Source organism: Octopus bimaculoides, chromosome 3 (genome assembly GCF_001194135.2).
Source record: "Octopus bimaculoides isolate UCB-OBI-ISO-001 chromosome 3, ASM119413v2, whole genome shotgun sequence".
Lineage (NCBI taxonomy): Eukaryota > Metazoa > Mollusca > Cephalopoda > Octopoda > Octopodidae > Octopus > Octopus bimaculoides.
The window spans coordinates 113,926,169-113,937,656 of NC_068983.1; the positions used below are offsets into that span (position 1 = coordinate 113,926,169).

The 11,488-nt window shown below is 36.4% G+C and overlaps 1 protein-coding gene across 1 annotated transcript in view; it reads left to right on the forward strand.

The window, feature by feature from the left end:
• The first annotated feature begins 6,581 nt into the window (after nt 1-6,581).
• The window catches only part of LOC106868453 (WD repeat and FYVE domain-containing protein 2), an 89,962-nt gene continuing 85,055 nt past the window's right edge, over nt 6,582-11,488 (forward strand). Inside the window, exon 1 of the mRNA XM_014913727.2 lies at nt 6,582-6,800. Within this exon, the coding sequence (XP_014769213.1) occupies nt 6,649-6,800 (152 nt within the window). The 5' untranslated portion in view covers nt 6,582-6,648. The remainder of the gene's footprint in view (nt 6,801-11,488) is intronic.

Below are 11,488 nucleotides of genomic sequence, written 5' to 3' on the forward strand. Positions count from 1 at the left end.
ATATATATATATATATATATATATATATATATATATATGGGAGAATTTACGAAAAAAACAACAGACGAAAACAGGTGGTGTAAACAACAAATGGATGTATTAGTTTAACGCTTGGAAATAGAGGAAGTCTTTGACGTTTCGAGCTACCCTCTTCAACTGAAAGGAACACAGAAAGAAATAATATAAATGTAGTGGTCAGCGATCTATCATGGCGAAAATGTATATATATATATATATATATAGATGATATGAGTTGAGTGAAAAAGAAACTCTAAGTGGACAGCTCTAAAAGAAGAGGGAGATGTAGAAAGAAAGGATGAATATAGATTTGAGAACTTTTAGTCCCTCAGAAAATAAATTGATAAAAGAATGAGAAGTGATAGTATTCTGCATAGCTAACCCATCTAATCATTGCTAGTACGGGAAAATATACTTCAAAGCAGCATTAACCCTTTAGCATTCAGATTAGTCTGTCAAAAGTAATGCTTATTTATTAACATTGTTTTGAATTAACCATGCAACATTTTGTAACTTTGAGATTTTATGAGCTAACTGTTTATTTTTAGAATGATATTGTAGGGTTGGTGTGAGAGGCCAGATCTGAGCATAAAATAGGTAGAATATTTTGGCTGGATTATGGCCTATTTAAATGTTAATGGGTTAAAGATAACAATGACTGCAACAAACGCTAAGTTGATCACACAGGATAATGTAGAATCAAAGAAGACTCACCAAACACATGCTAGCCATTTTAAAACGATGATGACAGAGGTGATGATGATGATGATGATATCAATGACAAAGTTGTTGGTGATGCTTCTGATCATCTCAAATTACAACAGCAATTAATCAAGGAAGCACTTGCTACTCAGCGTTGGTTCATCAAACTTAAAGCAAATGAGCACTAATATTATTTTCAATACAAGGATGTTCAGAATTTTTCTATTTTATGTAACATTTAAAAAAGGTCCCCTTAATTATAAAATATTGAACGCAGGAGTGGCTGTGTGGTAAGTAGCTTGCTTACCAGCCACATGGTTCCAGGTTCAGTCCTACTGCGTGGCACCTTGGGCAAGTGTCTTCTGCTATAGCCTCGGGCTGACCAAAGCCTTGTGAGTGGATTTGGTAGATAGAAACTGAAAGAAGCCCGTCATATATATGTATATGTATATGTTGTGTATCTGTGTTTGTCCCCCCAACATTGCTTGACAACCGATGCTGGTGTGTTTAGGTCCCCGTAACTTAGCGGTTCGGCAAAAAGAGACCGATATAATAAGTACTAGGCTTACAAAGAATAAGTCCTGGGGTTGATTTGATTTGACTAAAGGCGGTGCTCCAGCATGGCCGCAGGCAAATGACTGAAACAAGTAAAAGAATAAAAGAAAGAAAAAAAGAACTTGTTTCTCATCACATGTAAAATAAAACCTTGTTTTTTTTTTGGGGGGGGGGGTCAAAAATCCTCTCCACCATATTTTGTTCAGGAATCCTCTACCATATTTATTGAAACTATCAGTGCTAAGCATTATAAATATGTTAAAATAAAAATACAATAAACTTAAATATTGTTTTATCAAACAAATGTCAAGTATTTAAATGATAATATATTGTTTACAAATAGAGCAAAAATATCAAATAGTTAGGAATGGTGTAGAAATATGTTTGTAATAGAATCAAAATATATTGCTTCCACCCCACACTAACTCATTATAGTTGAGCTCATCATTGTTTGTGCTGGAACAAATTAGCAGCAAACAACTGGAAACATTATTTTTGGTCTATATTCAACCAGAGTTGCATGAATGGTGACATATATTAGCCATAGAAGAATGTCCTCAAACATCTCAGCTTTATTACTAAGAGGAAGTAAGATTACCAAAACGTATATCTGTATTGTATTCTTTTCCCCGATCAATAAAATATAATCATTTGTTACCAGTAGAACAATCAGGACCTCTGGGTCAAAATATGATAAGATAATAGTGCACTTATAAAGCAAAGTTCACATTCAAACCCAGCAAATATAACATTTAATACCCTTTAGTAATTTAAAAACCTGTAAAATATAGCATTCTTGCCATTGTTGAATCCATATCATCAGTAATTAAAAGTACTTTTATCTTTGAGCACTCTCTGACCTCTTGTAAAAGTAAAGTTCTTTCTTACCAATGAACAAGCTACAATAATGCAACTTAAAAAAAAAAAAAAACCAACTATGGCGCAGGAGTGGCTGTGTGGTAAGTAGCTTGGTTACCAACCACATGGTTCTGGGTTCAGTTCAACTGCATGGCACCTTGGGCAATTGTCTTCTACTATAGCCTTGGGCCGACCAAAGCCTTGTGAGTGGATTTGGTAGACGGAAACTGAAAGAAGCCCGTCGTATATATGTATATATTTATATATATATATATGTGTTTGTCCCCACCACCATCGCTTGACAACCGATGCTGGTGTGTTTATATCCCCGTAACTTAGCGGTTCGGCAAAAAGAGACCGATAGAATAAGTACTAGGCTTACAAAGAATAAGTCCTGGTGTCGATTTGCTCAACTAAAGGCGGTGCTCCAGCATGGCCGCAGTCAAATGACTGAAACAAGTAAAAGAGTAAAGAGAGTACTCTCAACTTTTCTTATTAATAATTGCATTGTTTCTTTCCAGGTAAACTGACATCTGATTGTTCAAAGACTTCAGAAGTAACTAGTGGCAACATTTTTTTGAGCATAGGTCAGTTTGATAAGAGCAAGCCTGTATGAAATAAAAGCAGAGAAGCTATGCAACCACTTGCTCTGTTAGAAATAGCAGCTAAAATTTTTCTCAAATCACACCTTATAGAATTATATAGTTAGTAACACCTGTATCCAGGATATACTGTTACACACTTTTTATGAAGAAAGTTAGGAATATGGTTATTAATATATAGAGAGTTATATAAAAAATATGGGATGCTTATAACTGGAATGTCTGTAACCAAAAATTTTTTCTCTCAATGTTGATCTGAAGTCAAACAACAGCAGAAGTAAACTGAATATTGAAAAAGTACATTTCCAAACTGTCATGCTAAAACCCTACAATGCACAGTGTAGTCTACAGTTAAACAGAAGTGTAGAATATCTGCAGTAACAGATTTGTGCATCTCACCTAGTCCTTTAATCAACTAATCTTTCCCTGTATCTTCTCTACTGCTTTCAGTTCAATTCTCAGTTGAGCTCTAAGACCATTGTCCAGCATACACATGAAACTCTGTTTCATTAATAAACTTATTCAAGAAGCACTTGATATAACTCTTAATACCTGTATTTGGCATATAACATTACACATCTTTTAGAAAGAAAGTTATGAACAGTTATTAATATATAGAAAAATTCTGTATCTAGGATATACCATTACATGTATTTTATGAAGAAAAATAGACACATGATTATTAATATATAGATAATTTATAAGGTGGGGAGCTGACAGAATCGTTAGCTCAGCAGACAAAATGCTTTGCGGCATTTCATCTGTCTTTACATTCTAAGTTCAAATGCCACAGGGAGCTACTTTGCCTTTCATCCTTACCAGGTTGATAAAATAAGTACCAGTCAAGTACTGGATCAATGTGATCAACTTACCCTCTGCCTGCCAATTTGCTGGCTTTGTGCCAAAATTTGAAATTAAATTATTGATAATTTAAGGCAGTGAGCTGGAAGAATTGTTAGCATGCTGAGCAAAATGCTAAGTGGCATTTTGTCTGTCTTTACATTGTGGGTTCAAATGCTGCCAGGAGCAACTTTGCCTTTCATTCTTTTGGGGGTCAATAAAATAAGTACCAGTTGAGCACTGGAGTTAATTTAATTGATTTAACCCCTAACCTAAAATTATTGGACTTGAACTAAAGTTGAAACCAAAATATAGATAATTTGAAAAATTCCATATTAAGGATATAAAGTTACTCATATTTTACAAAGAAAGTTAGGAACATGGTTATAACTATATAGATCATCATCATTATCGTTTAATGTCCGCTTTCCATGCTAGCATGGGTTGGACGGTTTGACTGAGGGCTGGCAAGCCAGAAGACTGCACCAAGCTCCAATTTTATCTGGCAAAGTTTCTACAGTTGAATGCCCTTCCTAATGCGAACCACTCCAAAAGTGTAGTGGGTGCTTTTATGTGCCACCGGCATGAGGGCCAGTCAGGCAGTACTGGCATCAACCATGCTCAAATGGTGCTTTTTCACATGCCACCTGCACGGGAGCCAGTCCGGCAGCACTAGCAATGACCACATTCGAATGGTGTTTTTTACATGCCACCAGCACAGGAGCCAGTCAGGCAACGATCTTGCTCAAATGGTGCTTTTTACATGTCACTGGCACGGGAGCCACTCAGCAGCCCTGGCAACGATCACACTCGGACAGTGGGAAAAATTCTGTATCCAGGACATATCCTTTACACACATTTCATAAAGGAAGTTAGGAACGTGGTTATCAATCTACCTAGAATAGAATAGATAGATATTCAATCTTCACAACAATGACTTGTTCTAAGATGCATACATTAAATCATCTGTCAAATAGGGGGAGAGAAAGTCAAACATTACTGACAGATGCACACATTTGAACATTAATTGCATGCACACATCCTCCCCACACTTTCGTACATACAGCTAATTGTCATCTGTGTGTATCAAGAGTGCTTGTATGTGTATATTAATGAAAGTATACTTGTACCACTAGCATTTATTTGAATCCCTCCTTCCCCCATCTCTCTCTATTGCACACACACACACACACACTTTTACCATACCTTTTCCATGGAATGACAGATTTTTTTTTATCTCCACAGGAATTTATCATTAGCACTTTCTAACGTAACAGATCTGCCATGGGTCTGCTCAATCTGGGCTTATCTGGAATTACACAACTTCTTGTACACTACATACTTTCGCTTGTCTCAGTTCCTAACGTTTAAACCAGTGATATTACAACATTTTTTTCAGAAAGTAGTCCTCAAAATTCTGGTAGAAAACTTCATGGACTACCAACTGTAAATTTACGTACATTACACAGTAGGGCATATTTTAAATAAAGAAATTGATTATGCATTGCATAATTTGATGTACGTAAATTTACTTTTAATTAACTTTGATTTTATAAATTGTATAAATTTTGAGACTGAAATGAGTGATTTCATTGATCTTATAAAGCTAGTTGTAGATCACTAAAACTTTGTTATCGACCATTAATAGTTCATCTGGACCAAGACGTCTCCGAGTAACTATCTCACTAGATCTACCCTCCATTGTACCAGAACATGTAGAAACATCACAATTTTCCAATTCTTATAATATCCAAGATCCAATGGTTTATATAGGAACAAACTCCTAAATTTATGTTAAGAAATACGATGTATTTCTAAGATACCTTAGCCATATGAGTGATTTCTGTTTCAGCTGTGATGATATCACCTAAGAAGAAGAAGAAGAAGAATTAAATAATAAATGACTTGGTGCAATAGTCGTCTCCATTTCCTTCGTTTATATTGCTGATTGGGGGGGGAGGGGCGCATAAACATCACGGCAGCCCATTCCTTTTCTACCTTAAAGATGTAATATTTTGTTGTAATGTTAAATATTTACATTTAGAATACAACGTTGTTTACTAAAACAACAACAACAACAACAAAGAACAATAGAAACCAATAAAAATACTGCAATAACAAGAGCTAAAATATAGATAAAGACATTATCAGCTAAAAGTGAAACCCAGTATCCGGAAGTAAATAAAACGTAGCCATTTTATTGAGTTGTATCAAGTGTTAGGTTGTTTAGGAGTCAATATTTTCACTGTTGTATATTCGAATAATAATTGTCTTTTGATAGACACTGGGAAGCACGAATGTATGAAAAATGAGAGGTGACATTAATGACTTTCTCTTCATGAATGTAATTGTAACGTAAATAAATTCGTTTTAATCAAGTATCGAAACCGGATCGCCAGTTTCAGTCGCGGACAAAAACACAGTAACTCAAAAAACATTAATCACGACGAACTACATAATAAATAATTATTTCTCACATTGACTGAAGACCATTAATTTATTTGGAGGAAGGGTATCCTTGTTTAGATCGTCTCCAGTATATGCCTCGTAAGTATGGAAGGCGAGAAAAAAATTGAGCTTTGTGGTGGGGAACTAAATTTAGAAAATTTAGTAATATTTAATTTAATCCAGTGATAATTATAAAGTTAGATAAGAACCATAGGGCAATCTGACCAAAGCAAAATTGGTTGTAGCGTATACTAAATGCATCAACACCCAATCAGACAGTGTCTGTGAATGTATGAGATACTTAAATAGAAAGAAGAAAGAAGATAACAGTAGTTAGTAATCAAAGGAGTGTGCTCGTTCTCTGGCTGTGCTTGTCATCTGTCAGTCTGTCTTTCTTTCTGTTTATTTTTCAATCTCTTTGTCTTTCCCTTTCTGTGTATCTATCACTTTCTCTGCCTTTCTATCTATCTGTCCTCTCTCTCTCTTTCTGTCTGTCTGTCTCTTTTTTTTTCTCTCTCTCTCTTTCTGTCTGTCTGTCTCTTTTTTTTTCTCTCTCTCTCTCTCTTTATTTATCACTCTCTCGCTATTTAACTGGTACTCAGGTATCACGTGATAAACCTATAACATGGCTGCTGAAATTAAGCCCGTTAGTCTTGGTAAGCAAGGAAATGTACGAAAACCCGTTTTGGTTAACAAATTGGAAGGTTATAGTGATAATGTCAACATGGCTGTATTTATTCCCCACGAAGATGGGGTGATTAGCATCTGTGATGACAGGTAAGTTTAGTTATTGACTACTGTTTACGGGAGGTGGTGGGCTGGGATGCTTGGACAGGTAAGATTTTTTTTTCTTCCTATTGACCACCCACCCGAAGTTGTGGAATTAGACTTACTATTATCACTTTAAGACACACGGCAACCGTTTTATATATTCTCCCACCCCTTTTAGTATCAGTCAGGGTTTCTAAACTTCTGTACTCCTTGCTAATACAACACTGTTGGTGCTAGTAGTCTGCGGTCTATTTTCATTTTGTTCTGTTATTTTCTTCAGTCCCAACTTGAATGGTTTATCATAACAATAACCCACCGTTGATCTACACCATTTAATCTGTATGATAGTATGATATATATATATATATGTATATAAACTATGTTTGTATGTAAACTAACTTATATAAACATTGGGGCATTTTGTTTTGATTTTTGTAGAATAATTTTTATTTTCAATTTTGTTCAAATTTGTTTTCGTATTATTATTTTATTTTTTGAGTCCTCAGATATTCTGATGTAACTTGGCTGGCCTAACCTTTCGAATGTTTTAGTTATATATTTCTACGTATTGGAGGGAGGGGCACATGGTTTAAAATTAATTGGGTGAAACCTCCCTCAAGCCATCACACAGCTGTGTATGTCGTAGGCCTTGATATATTTTAGCTAATTCAAAGCCTACTCGTCAAAATGAATGTTGTTTATTACGTATTCCAAGTATAGTGTGAATTTAGAAATAGCAAATTTTATAGAATTACTGTATGAATCTAAGTGCTGAAATACCCTGTTTTCTCTAACTAATTAAGGTTATTGCGATGTTTTGAAATGTTAAACAAATTTGAAATCGGTTATAAGTGGTGTGAGAGTATTGTATTGTCTGTTGACATTATTTCAGTCTCGGTTGGGATATCGTTATATATATTACTGACATAGCAACGTAGCTCGCAAAACAATCAAGTTTTAACCAACAAATATAACTGCATTGATTTGTGAATAAATTAAAACCAGTGACTGAGAAAATTGTCAGTTCTTTTTGTATGTGTGATACTTTATTTCTTGTAATATCACTAAGCTAGTTAGGTCTTCTAAATTGGGGGTGGGTTTAGTTCTTGTGATCTAATACAACTTCCATACAATCTGATGTAAATTTATATAGTTTCTACGAAATATATTAAAATTTTAATTCGAATTTTCTGTTCACGAAAATTACTAGTAAGTTTTGGAACTAACCAATTTTACAAATAACTTGGCAAATTTTCTTTTTCTTTCTTTTGAAAAAGAAAATTTGCTTTTACAATCTAAGCATATCCGTCACATTACGCAGTGTTCACCCCCTTTTCTTTCAAACCCACTTGTTTGAAGGATTTCCCGTTTATCTTAACACTATTTTGGTTGACCGGATGTTTACTATTCGTTGCATGGTCTGTCCCAAACCTAAATCTACGTTCCAAATCCGTTCCAAACAGTTTCACTGGAACGGATGAGTGATTTGACTTGGTAACTTTTTACTTGAATGTATTGCTGATTACCGTTGAGAAATTGGAGGTGAATATAAACAACGTAAAACTAGTCCAACGGTGTTCTAACATTTTCCTTTACTTTCTCTCCCATACAAACCAGTTGCCAGATGTTATAGTGGATTCAAACGAGCCGACAAGAGAGACTGCGTGAAGTTGAACCTGCAAGAAATAGCCAATTCACACACACCCTTCTTACAGTCATATAAATGGAAGGGCATGTTGAACTGTCCTAGATTATGGTAGACCTAAAATAAAAGGACGGGTTAGTCTTCTCGGTGAAGTTTAATCTGAGTTCGAAGAGTTTCTGAATTAACCTGTCCCTTACAAGTTTTAGATAAACTACTTAGTGTTATACTTATGTCTGTTGTTTTGATTTTTAATTTCAATTACATATATCAAAATCTGTGCGACCGAATTCCTATATAGATATTGGTCAGCTGAAACTTTGAACGTAATTTAGAATTTAAAAGTTCTGTCGAAATAATTTTATCTCCTTACCTCAAAGGTTTTAGGTATTTTTCATTTTGTGTTGTGTTGGTTAATTTTAGAATAGAGATTATTTCTTAGGTAAATTCTTGATTGTTTTTGAACCGTGAAGTGCACAAAAAGAAAGACATATTCTCAAGGGGCACTTTTGATCATCATTTAATTGTTGATAACCAAATCTTATAATAAAAGACTTTTTTCTCTTTAATACAGCTCAATCTTCTTGGACCGTTGGGTTGTATCCGTTAAGCAAGATTTACTATTTAGTTTGTTCAACTTCGGCAAAAATAAACACCCCCCCCCCGTCCTCAATTTCTGATTGAATGGTTAGGTTTTTATAAAAGACATCCAACCCATAAAATCACTTGCCACAACAGGCTCTGCCTCATTTTTAGCCCCCTATCATATGGGTTCAAACCATGAAGATAGAATTAAAATTCAGACCAGTTCACTCTTGTTTCTTTTGCAACTACGGCCCCATTGGAGCACTTTTACAATGAAAAATGTATCAAGATAGTTTTTGTTTATCTAATTAATTTTATGACTGGATAGTTTGATTTTGTTAAGTTTACTCTGTTCATGTAGAGCATGCGATCTTAATATTTGATTTAAAATGTGGTCTATTGATTGGAAAATTTCAATGCCTGTAATAATTCCCATGCTAGCTCATTCTTATACTATGGAATCAATTAGTACAGATGATATTTCATGTTGAGCCGACAGATGTTGAAGTACTGCATATTTGCAGTTGACAGTGTGAACTTTCCTTAGAGACTAAATTTGCTATGATGCTATGGTGGGTGTGACACTGTTTCCCATTCAAACTGCTCCATCCTTTGAAATGTCATCCTTGCTGTATGTGGCCAAGCATTATCCTGATGGAAGAACACCTTTTGTCTTGTAACCAAAGATGGTCGTTTTTCTTCTAGTGCTGACTTGAATGACTGGTTGAATGACCAAATCCAAGCTTCACTGCTAGTTCCTCGACATTTACAATGGGATTTTGTGCAAGCTCTGTTGTCTGATTTGGTGAGGTTTCTGTGGCTGGATACCTTTCCTCCTAATACCAACAACTTTACACAGGTTACTGGGTGCATTTTATGTGGTACCACCAGCACCAACAAGGCCACTAGTAAATTTGTAAAAGAAGATACCGCCACTGAGTGGGGAGTTGTATTGAGGGGGATGGCTTTGTGCCAAGTGATGAAAGGTTATGATAGAGGGATACAAATGGGTGTGTTACAAGACAGTGTGTATGAAAGAATCGTGATGTCGTGGGTGAGAAATGTGTTCGCATTGATGATGCTATGCTTGCACTAAACGAAGCTGCAAAGAAAGAGGTTTGGAGACGCCACTACGAAAGATTGCTCAATAAAGAGAATGAATGGGTGAAAGAGAGTCTGCCGAATGTTGACCCAAGAGAGGGACCAGCTATCTGAGTTGAGAGTACCATGGTAGATAAAGCAATTAAGAGTATGAAGACAGAAAGCCCCTGGCCCATCAGGAATCACTGCAGAGATCCTCAAAATATCTGGCAGTGTCGGCTATAGCCTAATCACCCTTATTGTTAACCAGGTGATACATGAAGGAGTCATACCCAATGACTGGTGTAGCAGCACCATAGTCAACTGCTACAAAGGTAAAGGTGACGCATTAGATACAAATAATTACAGAGGTATCAAGCTTTTAGATCAGGTAATGAAAGTCACGGAGAGGGTCATAGCCCAACTACTTAGGGAGCGAGTCAGTTTAGATGAGATGCAATTTGGCTTCGTGCCAGGGAAAAGCACCAGATGCTATATTTCTGGTAAGACAGCTTCAGGAGAAATACCTAGCCGAGGATAAACCTCTGTACCTGGCTTTCATTGACATGGAGAAAGCCTTCGACAGGGTCACCCGATCTCTCATCTGGTGGTCAATGAGGAAACTAGGGATAGAAGAATGGTTAGTGAGAGCTGTGCGAGCCATGTACAGAGACGCTGTCAGTAAGATGAGGGTTGGCAATGAGTACAGTGAAGAATTCCGGGTGGAGGAAGGAGTCTACCAAGGTTCAGTCCTCATCCTCCTCCTATTTATCATAGTCCTCCAGGCTATAACAGAGAAATTCAAGACAGGATGCCTCTTGGAGCTCCTCTATGCTGATGACCTTGCACTAATTGCTGAGTCACTATCAGAACTAGAGGAGAAGTTTCAGGTGTGGAAGCAAGGACTAGAATCGAAGGGCCTTAGAGTCAACCTAGCTAAAACCAAAGTCCTAATAAGAAGGAAGGCAGACAAAACACAAACCCCTTTGGGTAGATGGCCCTGCTTGATCTGTAGAAAAGGCGTGGGTAGTAACTCTATAAGATGCACCCAGTGCAAGCTATGGACAGATAAGAGGTGCAGCAATATCAAAGGAAGGTTAACTAGGAAGTTAGTTTTCGTTTGTAGCAGATGTTCAGGAGCTATAAACACTGTGAATGTACAGAAAACAACTTCTGCCACATTCCAGGGAGAAAAACTAGAAGTGGTTGATAGCGTCTGCCATCTTGGTGACCAAATTGGTAGTGGGGGTGGGTGCACTGAAAGCGTAGCTACTAAAATTAGAATAGCCTGAGCAAAGTTCAGAGAGCTCTTACCTCTGCTGGCGACAAAGGGTTTTTCTCTCAGAGTAAAAGGCAGATTGTATGATGCATGTGTACGAACAGCCAT